We start from the raw sequence: 19,142 nt of genomic DNA, 5'->3' as shown, positions 1-19,142 counted from the left end.
TTAACACGCCTGTGGTTGTGTTCTAGGTGCTTTGTATTTAACACACCAGTGGTTGTGTTCTAGGTGCTGTGTAACGCCAGTGGTTGTGTTCTAGGTGCTGTGTATTTAACACGCCAATGGTTGTGTTCTAGGTGCTGTGTATTTAACACGCCAGTGGTTGTGTTCTAGGTGCTGTGTATTTAACACGCCAGTGGTTGTGTTCTAGGTGCTGTGTAACGCCAGTGGTTGTGTTCTAGGTGCTGTGTATTTAACACGCCAGTGGTTGTGTTCTAGGTGCTGTGTATTTAACACGCCAGTGGTTGTGTTCTAGGTGCTGTGTAACGCCAGTGGTTGTGTTCTAGGTGCTGTGTATTTAACACGCCAGTGGTTGTGTTCTAGGTGCTGTGTATTTAACACGCCTGTGGTTGTGTTCTAGGTGCTGTGTATTTAACACGCCAATGGTTGTGTTCTAGGTGCTGTGTATTTAACACGCCTGTGGTTGTGTTCTAGGTGCTGTGTATTTAACACACCAGTGGTTGTGTTCTAGGTGCTGTGTATTTAACAAACCAGTGGTTGTGTTCTAGGTTCTGTGTATTTACACACCTGTGGTTGTGTTCTAGGTGTTGTATATTTAACACGCCTGTGGTTGTGTTCTAGGTGTTGTATATTTAACACGCCTGTGGTTGTGTTCTAGGTGTCCACACACTGGAGGTATTGCATTTCAGAGGCATGGTGGAGTCTTTCAGTAGACTTGTGTGACAGAACAAGGCAATAGGGTTGGTGTTATGGGGGCAACCTGCTCGCTGGGCTGGGCCACTTCCTGTGAGAGATTTTACATTGGTATGTACTGTATTTGTGTTAACTAGCAAGGTTTTAAAGTGAAAGGTGTGGTTGAAATTATATTTATAAAATGTTTGGTAATGAAACAATATGAAAATCTGACAATCCAAAATGTTGAAACTAGTATTGTTGACCCAGATTGCAAACAAACCTTTCACATCCACAATGTGAAATTGAGCTCCAAGAGACTACAGAGGTCAGTGGTTATAAAGAGCCCAAAGATGTAATGCCTAGCATAACTAGATGTCAAACAAGGTGAAACTCACCTCACAAAACACTTTCCTGGCTTCCGTCTCGTAGAAGAGACCCACAATGATTCTGGCATCCTGACGCTATTCAATCAAAGCAGCAAAAGATAATTGTAGTGAAAGTACAATCACATAGCTAATTCATAACGGTATAAGCTTTTAAACTTTCCAATTATACATGGTGAAACTCGGCCAGCTACTGGCACTTCACATGCAAAATGGCAGCACTGTTGGCTCTGCTAATTAGTCTCCGGCATTCATTTCCTGTATTCAATCACCTCATCATGCTAACAGGTGCAGCTGCGAGAAGGGAGTGCAACAGCAGCAGCAACCCACAACCCCCCACCCCACCCCATTGAATATTTCATCAAAGCACCTTGAGGTTTTTGACAGCGACAGCCGGGTCGGTGAGGAAGCTCTGTCTCACACTGATCTCAATTCCAGCCTCCTTCACCCTCTGCTCCAAATCATCCAGAGTCTACAGAGAAGAAAGGAGAGAACAAGAGATGGGGGAATAGGGGGTAGGGGGTCGAGATGCCGGCAAAGATGAGAGTGGTGAGAATAAGACACAAATGGAAACAGACGGAGAAAGGATGCAACAGGGAAAACAAATGATAAATGAGGGACAGTGAGAAGATTTGAAAGAGGGTGTCAGGGAGTGAGGATGAGGAGGAACAGTGTGTGGTGGGGAGATGGGATGAGGAGGAACAGTGTGTGGTGGGGAGATGGGATGAGGAGGAACAGTGTGTGGTGGGGAGATGGGATGAGGAGGAACAGTGCGTGGTGGGGAGATGGGATGAGGAGGAACAGTGTGTGGTGGGGAGATGGGATGAGGAGGAACAGTGCGTGGTGGGGAGATGGGATGAGGAGGAACAGTGCGTGGTGGGGAGATTGGATGAGGAGGAACAGTGTGTGGTGGGGAGAGAGGATGAGGAGGAACAGTGTGTGGTGGGGAGAGAGGATGAGGAGGAACAGTGTGTGGTGGGGAGAGAGGATGAGGAGGAACAGTGTGTGGTGGGGAGAGAGGATGAGGAGGAACAGTGTGTGGTGGGGAGAGAGGATGAGGAGGAACAGTGTGTGGTGGGGAGAGAGGATGAGGAGGAACAGTGTGTGGTGGGGAGAGAGGATGAGGAGGAACAGTGTGTGGTGGGGAGATGGGATGAGGAGGAACAGTGTGTGGTGGGGAGATGGGATGAGGAGGAACAGTGTGTGGTGGGGAGAGAGGATGAGGAGGAACAGTGTGTGGTGGGGAAAGAAAGAAGTAACAGGAAAAGAGGGGGGAAACTCCAGTAAAGAGCAAGGAAGAGGGAGATAATTAACCTCCATTACAGGAAAGAACACATGCCCCACTTCATTGAACTGCCCCCTCGGAGTGAGATGTATGGCCTGATCAATAGTTCTCACCACTAATATTCCAACAAATTACAGCAGAAATCCACCATCAATCGTGGGACGGAATACTTAAAAGTCTCTATGTGCATTATGGTACTGCCCATCATACTGCAAACATACACACACACCCACACTCCCACACATACATTTGCTCATTAAAATGTTTGAGAGTCACTGAAGGGGGGCTGTGGTAGAAAGATGGAGAGAGAGAGAGAGAGAAAGAGAGAGAGAGAGAGAGAGAGAGAGAGAGAGTGAAGGAGAGAGAGAGAGAGAGAGAGAGAGAGAAAGAAAGAGAGAAAGGCACTCGTGAACACTTCTCTGCCACTGAGAAGAGAACACACAGGAAATCCAGTCTCCCTGTAGCGGAAAGGCTGTGGTACAGCAGAGCTTGAGACAGAGCTACACTGACAAAATGTAAAACATAGAAAATAATTACAGAGGGTTATTTTCTTAAATTGCAGACCGTCATTCAAAGAACTTGCTAATTGAAGTAGGCAAAGCATTTTTTGGGGGGGAGGAGCCATAGATTTGCAGCATCCCTGACAGAAAATGTGTATGACAGCCCAGCAAACCTAGACGGTCTTCTCCCATTTCCATTTGTGTTTCCTCACTAACCTAGACGGTCTTCTCCCATTTCCATTTGTGTTTCCTCACTAACCTAGATGGTCTTCTCCCATTTCCATTTGTGTTTCCTCACTAACCGACACTTTTATGAAAAGTTCCATCATGAGTCAGAAGTTTGAATATTTTAACTTTTTGTCCAAAGACCTGCTCACCGATCTGTACAATTACTACTACCATACTGTGGACATTTCATTTGTACTTCAAAGAACAAACCGCTCGGAATGCTGGTAAAGTGTGTTTGAATATTACTTCATTCAACATCTTGTCAGACAACATATTTCAGACTGATAATCCATGGATGCTCAGACAAACAGACAGTCAGAGAGATAGAGTGTACTGACCGAAGTGAAGACCTCCGTGGTCTGCTGGATGGTGGCGATCTTGGTCCACTTCCACTTCTGGAATAGGCGCACCCTGGTGGGGTTGTGGAGGGTGGCCGAAGGGTGGGTGCGGAAGAAGGTGGGGAACCGGTCCCTGTTGGACAGGGCTGGAGAGCTGGAGCCATAGGATAACTGACAGAACATAAGGAGAGGGAGACTTTACTATGATGCCATTCAGTAAAACCTGTCAGTAAAACATAAACCCCTTAAAAAAAACGCACAAAACTGAGAAACAGAAAAACCATGTTCTCATAAAATGTTACCCCAATCAAAATACATTTCTAGTCAATATGCCCACAAACTCTCAGCCAATATAGCCTATTAAACTATTTTAATTAAATTGATAGGTGTAGGGCATTAATATTCACAAACAATTGTGTCAAAATAATGAGGAGGACAGATATTCAGAGCTTCAGCAACCTAACATCAGGTAAGGAGAGGTAAAGAGAGACCGGTAGATAAGTTACAACATTAACAAATCCATGGGTCTACAGAGCAAGAGGAGCCGTCAATATAGGGAAAGCGAACTGCACAGCGAGGGGCAGAACGGTGGAATAAGCTTCGCAAGCGGGGTGCAGTCAGGGGACAATGGTACCAGCCCATGGAAAACAGCTCCTGCATCAGGAGTGAGACGCACGTGAGAAAATGAAATAGACTAAACTGGAACAAAGCAGCGAGTACAGATGGGATAATAATATTCCACTCTACAGGAGACTAAGGAGAAGTTCTCCAATTTGCTTCTTTCACAACATGCAAACACACACTAGCTTCAAAATAACAGGCCTCAGGTTCGTGTTCATTAGGCACCAAACTGACTGAAATGAAGGGGGATGATCTGGCTTGGTCCATTGGGTTTTCTCCGTATCCATGATTGGAACATGTATTTGTTTTGGTTTGGACCTTTTGGGGCTAATGCAGTGGGTAGTCACGGAGGGTCTTTCAGAACTCATCCCTGTTTGACAGCGTTTAATGGACACCTCCATAAAGTCTTCCACAAATCCTTTTGAAAATCCCCATTGTTCGGTGGGGTTCAACTGTCAGTTCCCTTCCTTTCGGAACATGACAAACAAGGGGATCGACTTGGGTGTTGTTTCCCATGACTACGATGGTTGCTGTCATCACCAAGTCTGAAGTTTTACTGTGCCCAAATATTTGCGTGTTCAAATAATAGTTCCGTTGTAAAGGTTCTATCACTGACAACCACATTCTAGGGGGTTATAAGAATTGGTGAAATCGTTTTAAAAGTTGCATAAACAGGAAAAAAAAGGCTGACATCAATCACAGAAAAACAAACATGGACTTGAAAGCATTTGAGGAAGAGCCCACTTGGGAGATGGTGGACCAGTGTACCAAAGTGAATCTGATTGACATTGCAAAGCATTTTGACATCAGTGTAGCATCTGCACACTCAAAAGAGATGTATCACTAGTCAAAGAGATGCTGGAGTCTGCTTTGTGGATAAGGGCATCCTCCCAGAGAGAGAGGCTGTTGAAAAGGTTTCTCCCTTAGACAAGTGACTGAAACTGAGGGAGTTAGAATTTTAGGCGAAGTTAGAGTAACAGAAACTAGAGTTTGAGTACGACGAAAGGGAAATAAGTAAAGGAACCAGGCAAGCCTAGTCCTGCCAGACGGCGATTAGAAGCGATGAATGTTGTTGCCCAGGCTGGATTCGATCGGCGGTGTCAGACTGTTTTTAACCATTACGCTATTTAAACAGCGGGTGTTGTTGCACATTATATGTGTGTAGAGATGTGGTGTCTGTTTACTTCTACATTTTTAAACCAATTAGTCGAAACTCCACGGTTCTCGAAACTAGTTCCCTACGTTAGCTAACATCCAAACCAACAACAGGTTTAACAGGGTCGCTACACTACATTCAACGTGTGAAATTAGAAAGAGATTACTGTAGATGTCTAGCTATTCAGTAATGAAAACAATGACTCCAATCACTCCATGGCTGGTTCCACTACCCTAGGTGAACTACGCGATGTAAATCGAAATCGAGAGGAATATGTTCGTTGTCGGTGCACTTTGTCCATCACAATATAACCAAAAACAGTTTTACTTTAGGCCTACTATAATGTGGTGAAAGCAAATCAATATAAACTTGTGGTGAAAGCAAATCAATATAAACAATATAAAGCTAAAAGTGACTTTCAGAGTCTGGCCAAGGGTTGCTGAGGCTAAAACCAGTGGGGCTGAAGCACCCCCAACACCCATACCTCCTGCAGCTGTGAACCTGAGCATGAAATTTGATTATGTGAGGTAGTCAGGCTGTCCTACAACCTCAAAAGTGTTTGACCTTGGTCAGAAAGCCGGCTTAAACGAAACTTTCAAAGAAAAGGTGGTGGATGTATACAATTAATTTCAGTGGATTGCCACATCCCTAAAATACCTCCCCACATCTGGTCACAGCTCATCCAAAGTGTTCCTGTGGCAAAAGCTTAGAAACTGTATACTATTTCTCTTCATCAGAATTGACATCATGAGAACATAAAATGTGCTATCCTTCAGTCTTACAAGTTTATCCTAGAGGCATACAGGCAAGTGTTCTAAACATTCTGTGTAGATACTGTGGGTGTTTTGTCTTTGTCTGACACTTCAGCAACTGGTGAAAGTGTGTTAGTTCAAGGCTTGGAGATGAGGTTGTGTAGAAGTTTCTTTGAATAATGTGTAACTCAAATCTTATCTCGTTTCTGGTCCTGTAGTCCTGTAGAGCGAGGCCTTGCCAACCTTTGTCATTCACTTTGGGAATCGATTTGTCATTCACTTTGGGAATCGATTTGTCATTTACTTTGGGAATCGATTTGTCATTCACTTTGGGAATCGATTTGTCATTTACTTTGGGAATCGATTAGGCTGGTGGGAAGATTCTGCACATCGTGATCTTTGTAAGGCCTCCAGAGTAGAGGATTCTGAGGGATAACCAGAGGAACACCAGAAAGTGTCCCCATCATGCGTGGTTACAGATGGTTTTTCAAAGAAAATTGCAGAAAGAAACCTTATTTGACAGCGACATTGATTCCACAATGCTGGATTTGGCTGAGACGTTTATGCATTTTCAGCTTTCAATCAACCTCCTGAGTTGTCCTCTCTTTCACTGATTTCAAACAGGGATGGTGTTCTGATGAGAAAATTACATTGCCAAGCCACTTCTGCCCCAGTCAATCGGCCCATTGTTTCTGACATTGTCGTTCAGGTTACAGTTTGACAAGATTTATTGAGGTTAGCATACAATGGTAGTGATGCAGACTCTGGGTATGTATGTATGTATGAATTCTCATATGCGGTGTAACTTATTCTGGCCTCGTCTGAAACAATATGTTGTGGTTTATTATAAATTCTTTCACGTTGACAGCAGATGACCCACACAGGGCCAGTTGAACCTTTGCCGATCCCTTATTTTAATTAGCATATCAGCAATCAGTAACCAACCTCATTTTACTGTCATGTGTGCTGCCTCTCATGTCATTGAGACAGTTCCATTGAGGAAAACCACTCATCCCAGAGATAAGGTCCTTGAAGCCTTTGTGAAGTTCCTTTCAATAGCCAGACTGCCGTACTTTCACAGTCAGACCATGGTTCAAATGTCACGTCAGAGATATTACAAAAAAGAGCTAAAGCAGTTGGATGTTGCTGGCTAGCTTTTCCAGTCCATACACCGTAGAGAAATGTGGTAATCTGGAATGTCTCATTGTCACACTAGATGCAGACAAAGTGAAGTTGTGGGAAGTGGTAGAGACCATCTGCCTGTGGCAACTGCCATCAAAGTTGACATGTGGTTTTTCAAGAGAGATTCAGGAAAGCCCAATAATACTCCCTGTTCCTGTGGTTCACTTGAGTAGCTCAGATATTCCGGAGAAAGCTTTTTTTTTGCATGCTTGTCTCCTGAGGAAAAAGGCAACATTGCTGCACTACTTTTAGATTTACTTTCTCATGATTTCTCAGATGCCCCAACTTAGACAAATGTATTATATTATGATACTGACATTGGGGACTCTGCTCTAATCAAACAGCCTATCGAGTGAATCCTGAAGAGAGAAACTTTGCACTGCCAGGAGTTCATCCCTGCCCACGACATAGCAGTAGTCCGCAGAGTTAACTGGGTATTTCACTACCAAAAGGAAGGGTCGTTAATTGTTCCACTTCCAACACAACACTGTTGCCGAACCACGCTCAGAACCTTGGCACCGGGTTGAAAAAATGTGGGGATTGTGTTGGTGTCACTAAGGACAGCAGGTTGGACCTGTTTAAGGGATATTGACAGGTGCATCTAAGCGCATCCAACTGCATTCATGTTTTGTCACTCCTGATGGTTCGCTCACCTATATTTGTTATCTCTTTGAAAAAAATAATACATATTTACATTTTTTTAATGTCTTTTAGGAGTTTGTAAATAGACAGGTATGTTAATATTGTAATTTACTGTAAAATGTAAGTAGCAACACAAAGTTAAAACTTTAGTGTCTGTTGGTTTATACCAGGATCGTTCAACAACATGGTATATGTATTTCTTGTCTTAAGGGAGAAGGTGTCACGGGCAAGGTTTCCACATAGTGTTTTGAAGCAAATGGCCTGATTAAGATTGGCACTGATAGGAGGGATCTCGTTAGTCAACATGTGTTTCACCTCTGCTGGGACAGCTAATATATAAAAGCTGCTGGCTGACACAGTTCTTCAGTTCAACTGAGAGAAGAAGGCAACACCTTCGGTTGTTTTCGCCCACTTTCTGAGATTATATAAGCCCAAAACATTAGCTCCCATGTTTGGTTTCGCTCAGTTTTGCATTTATTCACTATCCTATACTGGTGCAGGGATTCATTTTGTTTTCCCTTTTCTGGGACGTACTTCGTGGCCACTTCTGGCGGCTGTCTTTCACAACCTATTTACGCTGTTGTCTGACATTTAGTGGACAAATCTTGGTGAAAATCACCTTGGTTTTGGTTCGGTTTATTGAAGTGACTTTGTGGTTAGTTCCCTTTTCTGTGTGAGCGGCAAACACTCGGGTCTTTGGTTTGTTATTAGGCAGCGTTAACAGTAGCTGCACTAGCCCATGGGAGACACAGCATGACAAACGGAGCACCCAGAGGTCCCTTGATCCTACTGCAAAAATTGATGCAGCTTGGCAGTTTCTTCTCTGACAGGCTTGTTTGACATGCAGAGAGATATTCCTCCTAAGGGCTTAACAGGGACAGAAATAATTGAGTGTGGTGGTTAGAGGAGGCATTCTCACTACACAGCCTGATCCATGTCTGGCTGTGTGGGTGTGTGGAGGTGTGTGGGGGGGGGTGGGGTGGGGGGGGTAGGTGCTGACAAAAGGAGGGAGTGAAGAGGAAAGTGTGAAAATAGAGTTTCTGAAGAAGCTAGAGCAATAGAAAGATAAATGCAGACATATGGAACTTCTCCTAAACGACTTGGTCAGGTTAAACGTCAGCGTATGGCTCGTGTGAAATGAGCCGAGAAAATGATGGCGAGATTACGAGACAGAGCACGAACACACACACACAGAAGGAGGAAAGGGAACGAGACAGAAGGGCAGAACAACATTCACACTATAGATGCCTACCACTATGAGGTTCCACATGCGAGCGGCCTCGGCCACCAGGGTGGAGACGGAGCTGCAGCCAGGCATAAGCACCGTCTTGATGGGCTCCGTGTACAGCAGGTCATACAGCAACTTGGTGGACTCCCCCGGGTCACACTAAGAGAGGACGAAAGGGGAAGAGAGGGAGGCAGGACCAATGGAGGGACGGAGAGAGGGGAGGGAGAAAAAGAGAGTTTGGAATGGAGATGAAGAGGAAGGGAAAGAGAGAGGATGAACATTGGGAGAGAAGGGGGGGGGTCAGGATGAGAAGGAGGTTAGAACTGGTCTAACTGGTCCCCAGAAAAAACGGTGAAAAAATGACCAGATGCAGGTTTAAATTGAGCAAAATGTCCAAAAGAAGACAGGAAGAAAAGAGGAATGTTCAAATAAGAGACAGACAAAAACCTGAACACTAAGCCTCAAATTAATGTAAAATGAGCTTGAGGTGTTCCAATCAACAAGACATCATGCATCACAGAGCTGTCACCAAGGTCTCCAATAAGCCACCTCATTCCAATCCATAGTGAGACCACGTCTAAATAAGCCTGACACATTTAATGATGATTTAGTGTGGAGGGGCAGAGAGAGGAAGCAGAACTCCCATGAATTGCAGCTGAGTGTCACAAGCAATCCCATTATGGAGAACGGTGACAAGCACCCACATTATGGAGAACGGTGACAACCACACACATTATGGAGAACGGTGACAAGCACACACATTATGGAGAACGGTGACAACCACACACATTATGGAGAACGGTGACAACCACACACATTATGGAGAACGGTGACAACCACACACATTATGGAGAACGGTGACAACACACACATTATGGAGAACGGTGACAAGCACACACATTATGGAGAACGGTGACAAGCACACACATTATGGAGAACGGTGACAAGCACACACATTATGGAGAACGGTGACAAGCACACACATTATGGAGAACGGTGACAAGCACACACATTATGGAGAACGGTGACAAGCACACACATTATGGAGAACGGTGACAAGCACACACATTATGGGTCCAGTTCGGGTGTTGGTTCATTCCTTTCAGGAGCTAAGAATAGAGCACTCATGATGTAAATGACTTGGATGAAAAAAATGCCTGTGCCTTTGAATGGTCCGTGACTTTAATTATGTCATACTGATGTCATCCTAAGTTCGTCGTCTTTCACTCTCGTCTTTCGACGCACGTTACGACATGGATGTCATGACAGCACAGAGTCGGCTTGATCACGAAAGACGGGGAAGCAAACAATCGAGATAAAAAAAATAAATTGCCTGTTCATTTCAATTATCCGTGACTGCTATGTCATCATCTTCTACGACTGTCTGTAGATTGTTGATAATGACGATAATGATCTTGATATTATGAATGCACGGAGTTGCCTTGATCACAGGGAAAGTGACAGTTGTTGTTACGTGATCCTGTCACATCTGATGCCAGACAATGGTGGCCTGTAGATCTGGGTTCACTGCAACTCCAGAAGGCAGCATTAGACAGTCCTTAGAGGTCACTCTCACCTTGCCCCTTGGGCCAGGATCATCAATACTTTCTCTCTGGACCCTTTGCTCTTCCCTGGAGATTAGGAAACATTTTATGACCCCCCCCCCCCCCCACACACACACACACACACATGCACAAACAACGTGTGGGTGCACACACAATCAGTCGTACCAGTGTTGGCGCTGTGCACGGGGCTGAGACCCCGCAAGCCGACACAGGGTCTGAGTTATCCACCCGTGAGGCGTTGATGAAAAGACAATCCCAGTGAAAGAACAAGCTACATACACGCTTAATTCTGTTTTTAATTGCATCTTAGATTCAGTAATACAAAACAAAGGTGAATGTTTAAGAGAGCCAGGCGGATCGTATTTCCTATCTCAAGCCACTGTGCATTTCTAAAGTGTCCCCGTAATAAAATGTTGAATATCACTTGAGCAATGGTTCTAAATGGTAGTGTGTATGTATGTGTTGGTCCCTGTGTGCTTGTGTTATTGGCCTTTGTATCTGTGCATTCATTCATGTTGGTCCAATCATGTTCCAGATGCCAATTAAAAAGGGGGAAGTGAAAATACCTCACCAGGCTGTTTCTCTACCTCTGTCTCCCCCCATCACTGTTAATAATTGATCAAAGTTTCACTGTCTGCTTTGATATAACCATGGCAACAGTCCATAGAGGGTGAGTTGTGTGTTTGTAATTCACTCTAACTAGTCAAAGGCTCGCTCCCTTCACTGCCACCACCATGCAAAAAAAAGCAGCCGTGTACCCGTTTATATATATTCTGCATGACAAAAAGCATCCTATGTGTTTAAGCATATCAACACTTAAAATCTTGTTGAAATGTCATTATTCATGGTCGAACTTCCTAACTGTGTATTTGACAAGCCGTCTTCCAAGGAATTTTAAAAGTACTGTCTTGCTTTAAAAGAGCACATTCAATTATTGAAGCCTTTAAATTCAAGGAAATACCATTAAGTAATTTGATATTTGTTATCCCAACAATTTTTTTATAATGCAATTAGTAAGAAAAACAAGATGCTGTTGATCTTTATTTCTAAATGTCATGCTCAAACAGAGAATTGTGAGATGCGATTGACTCTGAGAGATTAGGTAGTTGTACAAACAAGCTGTTGATTAGATCATAACTGAAGGTAAATAGCAGCCATATGAAATTACATCTCCTTTAATTGCTTCTCAAACAAATACCTTCATTTTATTAATAATTCAGCCAACTGTAAGGCATTTACAATCAACCAGTCATTAAACTGTTTATCAAAACCAACCATAACAAGCAATAACTGAAGACTGGCACGCACAAAATGTCCCTGTCTGACTTGCTTATTGATAAGTGTTTATTCAGATATAAATCCATTAGTTGGCCAAAACAAATAATCAAGCCCCAAAACATCCTGAATTCTATATAGACTAAGTATTTTATTTTCTATGGCCAGCAACAATTGATTCCGAGAGTGGTTCCAGGTTTTATGCTAAGTTCAGTCAATATTTGATCTGTTCAGAATCTAATTTAATGTACTGTATTTGATTAGCAAACATTAATTCTTAACCAACAATACCGTTCAAAAGTTTGCGGTCACTTAGAAATGTCCTTGTTATTAAATGAAAAGCAAGTCCATTACAATAACATCATATTGATCAAAAATACAGTGCAGACATTGTTAATATTGTAAATTACTATTGGAGCTAAAAACAACAGATTTTTTATGCAATATTTATGTAGGCGTACAAAAGCCCATTGTCAGCAATCATCAGAACTGTGTTTCACGGACAAAATGAAAAGATATTGGAGGAGTACTTGATGCCATCTGTCAAGCATGGTGGAGTCAATGTGATGATCTGGGGGTGCTTTGGTGGTGGAAAAGTGGGAGATTTATACAGGGTAAAAGGGTTCTTGAAGAAGGAAGGCTATCAGTTCATTTTGCAACACCATGCCATACCTTGTGGACAGCGCTTGATTGGAGCCAATGTCGTCATATAACAGGACAATGACCCAAAGCACAGCTCCAATGTCTATAACGTCTGTAAGGGAGTGGGCTGCAGAGTCACCGGATCTCAACCCTGTTGAGCTGTTGTGGGAGCAGCTTGACTGTATGATATGTAAGTGCCATCAAGCTAATCCAACTTGAGGAAGCATGGGGTGAAATCCTTTCAGATTCCCTGAAGAAATTGACAACTAGAATGGCCAAAGATCTGCAAGTCTGTAACTGCTGCAAATGGAGGATTCTTTGACGAAAGCAAAGTTTGAAGGACATTATTATTATTTCAGTTAGCAATCATTATTTCTATCCTTGCCAATGACTATATTTCCCATTCATTTTGCTATATTTCCTATTCAAACCAATTTCATGTATGTTTTCCTTGAAAACAAGGACATTTCTAAGTGACCCCATACTTTTTAACTGTAGTGTACATCTATCAGCCTCATCTATTTCTACTTCCTTGAATCTAATTGAAAGGATAAAACTATGTTTCCGTGCTTGTTTCAATGGTAACTGTGTTGCCATGCCAACTTTCCTCTCCTCGCTCTGCTCTTCCCTATTCTTTAAAATGAGATTCCAATGCAGAGCCTTTTACACCAATCAGAACAAAGTGTGTATTCTCCAACCAGTCACAGCACAGTTAACCCTTTCATGGCTTTGTATGTGCTGTGTAGCGTGGAGGCATCTGTCATACATTAGGATTGATATGAAAACCCAGCGGGATGCACAGCTGTTTGTTAAAGCTCATGACGAAGCAGGAGGAAGGCAATAACTTAGGCAGAAACACTTGGAAACATATAGTGTGTAGTAACCAAATGCTGATGACAACTTTAAACACACCTATGATTAATGATTGATGAGAGACAAGCAGTGGGTATTTTGTTCACCACAGAAAATACATTTCCTGGTTAGTAGCCTACCATGTAATGGAATGTTGGTCAGGTCATGTTCAAATGGTACAGTTAAGATCAGTTACTGGTCCTGAGGAGACCTCTGTAAGTGACAATTTCCATGGTCTATTTGAAAACCATTTCTTGCAAATTGACACTGTCTGGTTGTACAGGTTCATTGTGACAGTTTAGCCCACCTTTTTCTATACTGGTCAGCACTAACACTGTCCATGCTGCTGGAATGCAGCAAACCCATATCCATGTCATCTAGTGCACTGAAGGCCAGTGATTTTTGATATGTTTGGACCCAATGCTTTTTGGACACAATCAGTTAGCATAATCTGGCAGTGTGTAGTTAAACTCTTAGAATTGAAAATGTACAATTTTGTTAGACATCCACGGGCTTTTAAATTACATTCACTTATTTAGCACATTAACGGACAATGTTGAATTTGGTAATCACGTCTAGCTTTAGCAACCAGCTATCTGAACTTTTAAAAATAGTCTCCAAATTGATTTGGTTAATCACTCTGACTTAAATATTCATATTTAAAAAAAAAAAAGTACTTTGAAGCTATGGTGAATTAATAGAATTGCAGTACGTTTTTAAATCAGAACGCCCCATGACAACATGTGCAGAATTTCAGGAAATTTGCATTTAAACTGTCTCATTTGCCCATGGCAAAACAATCGCGTCAAATGAAACCTTAAAATTTTATCTACGCTCCACTGCAAATAGGTCTAAAATTGCACACACACAAAAAGTAAATAATCAAAAGTAGATCGTCATCCATAAATCATCCATCTTTACTCTCCGCGAGAGGGTCTCGCTTTCTGCATGCAAGGTGTGAGCGTACGCCAGTATTTGCGCTCGCTCGCGATGTTGAAGTCGGCACATCCATGGTTTAGTTTTTAATAAAATGGGCTACAGAGCAACAACTCTCTGAGGAGTAATATAATATGTCTTGGCACATAACTCTCTTGTCACAACGAAATAAGTATGCTGCAGAGATGTTATACGCGGTCACATTGTTGGAGGCAACCTGCTCCAGGTACAGTAAATGGATACTGCCTGTAGGAAATCAATATGTTGGTAAATGATAACTCGTAGCCTATATGAAATGGGGGGGAAATTCCTGTCAGCTGAAATAGAAATGTCATTTTCATGTTATAAAAATAGAGACACTATTAACCTTAATTTCTAGACGCGGTGACTTTCACTTGTAAACACTACAATTGATCAAATTGATCCAGCATCTACTCATCTAGGATACTCACCATACTGTCATAGTATATCAGTTCCAGTTCGTAGTCCGGAAGAATATCCGTCCGGTTGTTCACCAAATCCAAAGCCATCTGCGCAGAGGGAAGACACGCTTGGCCGCCCGGCCAGCCGCCGCTCATAGGGAACAGAGCTCCGATGTAAAGTTTCTTTTTGCCTAGGGACGGGCACGGCCAGAAGAGGAAAAGCAAGGTGAGCGATGCTCGAAGTAAAATATGGCCGGATGAGACCCTATACCGGCGCAGACTTTTTCCGATTACCACCATGGTCAGATTGTCTCAATTAAATTGGTGTGATATCCAAATACCGCAGTATAGTACAGTTCTTGTTATCGAAATGATAGCGGAAGATGACGTTTTATTCTTAGTTAAAAATGCTTCAGGTAGATATGTAATACATCTCAATAAAATAATTCATTGTAACCACTTCGCGCTTTCAAAAAAGTGGATTCAACACGTGTTTGCATCACTGACAGACAGTGAATGATTGTTAGCCTGTCATATGTAGATTTTTAATAATTTTGAATAATCTAATACTCTCATCAGTGCAGGCGGATGATTGATATACAACGCAAAAAGTTTATGTATTTCCTTTGAAAGCTGTAACTTTTTTGGAAACCACTTCCAGCATTTGTAGTTCAGCAAACATTTCAATAATGCTAAGATGTCTCCAATTAACTGTATCAAGCAAATTATTTAATGGCTTCACAAAAAAATGTGGCAAAAGAGAAAGGGACAGCTGCAATAATAATGGAGCTCCGGTATTTCTAATAGCCTTCTGCATTCACGATTTTGCACCGAAGCGTTGGCGAAAACAAAGCGCGACGGCAGAAAATAGTAGAATAACGTTTGTTCTTATTCTCAGGCTGATAAAAGCCAATGGAACTACGCGCATTTCGTAATTGCACGATTTGAAAATAATCGTTCCGATTAACGAGCTAGATCCGAAGTGACCAGCGATGACACAGTAAAGATCAATCATCCACTGCAGCAGAGGCTATAAGCAGCCTTTGCTATAAATGTTCAGTCCATGCATGTATGAGCGCGGACAAATGCTGAGATTTGCTACTAGGTGAATGTGTAGAGACATCGAGAGAGAGGGAGAGAGTGAGGAAAAAAGAGAGGGGGTTTGTATGATTGAGGGGGGACGATATGGAATAGTGCGTGCGTGTGCGTGCTCGAGGGCATACGTGCGTGTGCAACATCTAGTAACTACAATCACAGAAAATTTACGAACTCTTCATCTGTCACTCTCTTTTTCTCCATCCAGAACAGTACTTAAAATCAATATCTAGTGACTATATTGACTTCACCTGCATGGAACAATCGAAGATTAAGCCATAGAATTACAATAATGGAATAAAACTCCATCAGTTCCCAAACACAACAATTCTTCAGTCACATGACTCAATTCTTTCTCAATAACAAACACAAGGACATTCATTCATGCACCCTTGAGTCATGATGATGAAAGACCATAAAATGCCTCTGGCTTTGCTCTGAGAAATCAGCAGTGGGACAGTCAGTGCATCAATCTCCTGTCTCTCCCTTTTGCCTCAATCTAAGCAGACATGGAGTCAGTTGGTGTCAATCCTGTGATGTATGGCCAAGAAATGCTGCTGTATAGGCTACAGCAAAGAATACCTGCTGTTTTCACCGTCTGTTTCCTCTAAAGTCTCCTCTCACTGCCCTTTATTCAGCCGATGCAGCAATGTCCACATCCCAAAGCCCACCATAACCCCTATGAAGAGCACTACTTCTGCCCGGGTTTGACCAGGGCCCAGGGCTCTCATCCAAAGAAGTGCACTATATTAGGCATAGGACCATTTTAGGACACAAGCCCTGTCTTACTGCCAGCATTTAGACTGGTCCTTCACACACCCAGTAGGTCAATATGCATAATAGAATTAGAACCAGCTACAAAAATAAATCAATTTGTCAATAGCATCCCTTGACTCCACCTCTTCCTTAGCTCAAATATAATCCCTGACTTCCTGATAGTGTAGCTGCAATGCTTGAGGAAGAAAGCTAATGCTGACTGTTCAACCTCGGCTCTTTCACAACAGTTATGCTGATTGGGTTATGGTTCTCAATGTAAAATGCTGTAATGATACGATTTGCACAGACTGGGATAGAAGGAAATATATTTTTGTCCTCCGCATGAATTAGGGTTAAAGTGCGGTGGGATAAGGTTTTCACTACTGAATTGCATCTGGATGTACAGTACATACAGTCAAAAGCCGAGCCCGAACTGCTATGTGTTATACTGTTATCACAGGTATTCAGTAGATGGGACGTGCACTAATGCAAACCACAGCCTTGTGGTACCAGCCAGCACCATGCATGTTCCAAGCCACCCTCTCTCTGACTCACTTTTTCTCCCCTTCATGTCTTGCCCTTCCTCCCTCTCTTTCCCTCCATCTGTCCTTCTCCCCCCACCCCCCCCCCCCACCCCACCCCACTCCTTCCTCCCCCCCCCCCTCCCTCCCTCCATCTCTCCCTCCCCCTTCTCCGTTTCCCTCTCTCTCTTACACCTCTCACACTCGTCCCTGGTTTTCTCTCTCCCTCCTGGCCAGTGTGTTTCCATCCCAGTCTGGAAGTGAGACTTCTGGGTGCGTGCCAAATTGCTCTCATCCAAAAAGTGTGCACTATATAGCGGGAATAGGGCTCTGTTTGGGAGGAAAGCCTGATCTTCTGTTGACATTTGGCCTCTCTTCCACGCTCCTGTCTGATCTAGTGGCCCCCTCTGTCCAGCGCAGCATGTCATCTATTATTCAGTCCTGATCTTTAAACGTTATTCCGTAACACAGCCATTTGCCTGCCAACAAACACGGAACACCACATACAGAGCCAAAACCTCTCATCACCAAAACAGCAATGTGTAAATATTGTAACATTTCAAATGGTTACCTAAGGCATACACAAAAACAACACTTTAGAACACCTCAATTTGTAATTGCATTAATTGCTCAGCCAACTGTGGTTAAATAAACATTTGAATGAAAGGATTTAAAGTAAATCATGTCACAGATCTTTCCAAGTTTACAGTCGTTTTGTCATACTTTCGTGTGACTTAAACATTGCCCACAGCCAAGAAACCACAGTGTTATCACCTCTGCCAGTGGTGAAGTGACTCTTTTACCTTTTGTGTCAGTATTAGGAGAAGAGTCACACACAGACACACGCGCACACCTCCCAACACAGACAGGCCTGGGTATTAACCTTTATCCAGGGGAGAAGGCAGTAACTGGGTCTTGATACCACACTGAGTGGAGCGTGGAGTGAGAGTGTGAGACAGACAGAAAGTAAGAGAGAGAATGAGAGATGAAAAAAAAAGAAGCAAACGTTGCCTCACATTTCATGTAAAATGTGTCGGAAAATGTGCTTTCACTGACAGCAAAGGTTTGACTCAGTAGACCGCCTTGCTGAGATGACTAAGTGTTGTTGGTGGTTAAGGGGAAGTTAACACATGTTACAGTTAGAACTATTTTCATCCTTTCGTGATTGTAGGGGATCCTCAAGTTTCACTATGGAAACAGTTTTAGACTCATTTTGCCGAATTGTAACAATGAAAATGCTCAAAAACACTCCAAATCAAATGATACATCAGCATCTCAGAGACATGAGGAGAATGGGACTTCAGTAACATCAGAAGTGCAGACACATGACTCAGAATGAGATTCTGATTTAATATGAGTTGGTGTGAAGTGTTTTAATGTTTTTAAATATGCTTATGACATATTTGCATATTGCACTCAAGCCAATAGCAGGTGATAACTCAGCAAAGAAATGTTCCATAATGAAAAAAATATATAATATATATTTAGTTTTGGAGATCAATTAAGTAGAAACAGATAGATAAAGAATAAGGCAACAAGGACACAAACCGGAACCCCTTTAATGATAACATCATTAATATTAATTGATAATATCCCATGATCGTAGATGAGAATCTGAGTCTTATTCCAGTTTCCTACAGCAAGCGTGTGATAGTTATGCCTGTTCTATTTGAGGAAGCAATAATCTTAGACAAAACTGATGAACAAATAACCTTGTCAGCACAATGAAAACAATTTATGATCAGAAATTATTCTGAAATGTCATTTGTATTCTAGCTTTATTCATAACTACTGTAATATATATATATAATAAAATATATAAATATATGCACAATATATTTACTTTCATCAGGGTTCTATTACTCTGTTCCTTGGAGAGCTACCCGTTCTTTAGGTTTTTCCAATACCAGTTGTATCTAACTTGATTTGTCAAATTCATTATTAGTCAAGTGTACAAGAATAAGGTTGCCGTGAAACCCTGCAGGGCAGTAGCTCTCCAAAGAACAGGGTCTGTAGCCTTCCAGTAAATCCTTTAACAGTAGAATGAATAACGTACCACTGCCCTCCTGTGCT

General features: G+C 42.5%; 1 protein-coding gene across 2 annotated transcripts in view; it reads right to left on the bottom strand.

Moving 5' to 3' along the window:
- Positions 1 to 19,142, bottom strand: part of gabbr1a (gamma-aminobutyric acid (GABA) B receptor, 1a) — a 62,530-nt gene that overhangs the window by 26,168 nt on the left and 17,220 nt on the right. For both annotated transcript variants that reach the window (XM_029115939.2, XM_029115940.2), the window contains exons 7-11: positions 14,728 to 14,888; positions 9,030 to 9,164; positions 3,425 to 3,595; positions 1,444 to 1,545; positions 1,086 to 1,151 (exon numbers count right to left, since the gene is read on the bottom strand). In XM_029115939.2, coding sequence (XP_028971772.1) covers positions 1,086 to 1,151; positions 1,444 to 1,545; positions 3,425 to 3,595; positions 9,030 to 9,164; positions 14,728 to 14,888 — 635 coding nt within the window. The remainder of the gene's footprint in view (positions 1 to 1,085; positions 1,152 to 1,443; positions 1,546 to 3,424; positions 3,596 to 9,029; positions 9,165 to 14,727; positions 14,889 to 19,142) is intronic.

Source organism: Esox lucius, chromosome 20, assembly GCF_011004845.1.
Source record: "Esox lucius isolate fEsoLuc1 chromosome 20, fEsoLuc1.pri, whole genome shotgun sequence".
Taxonomy (NCBI): Eukaryota; Metazoa; Chordata; class Actinopteri; order Esociformes; family Esocidae; genus Esox; species Esox lucius.
The sequence above is the reverse complement of the archived record's forward strand: the minus strand, read 5'-3'. Positions and strand labels throughout refer to the sequence as shown.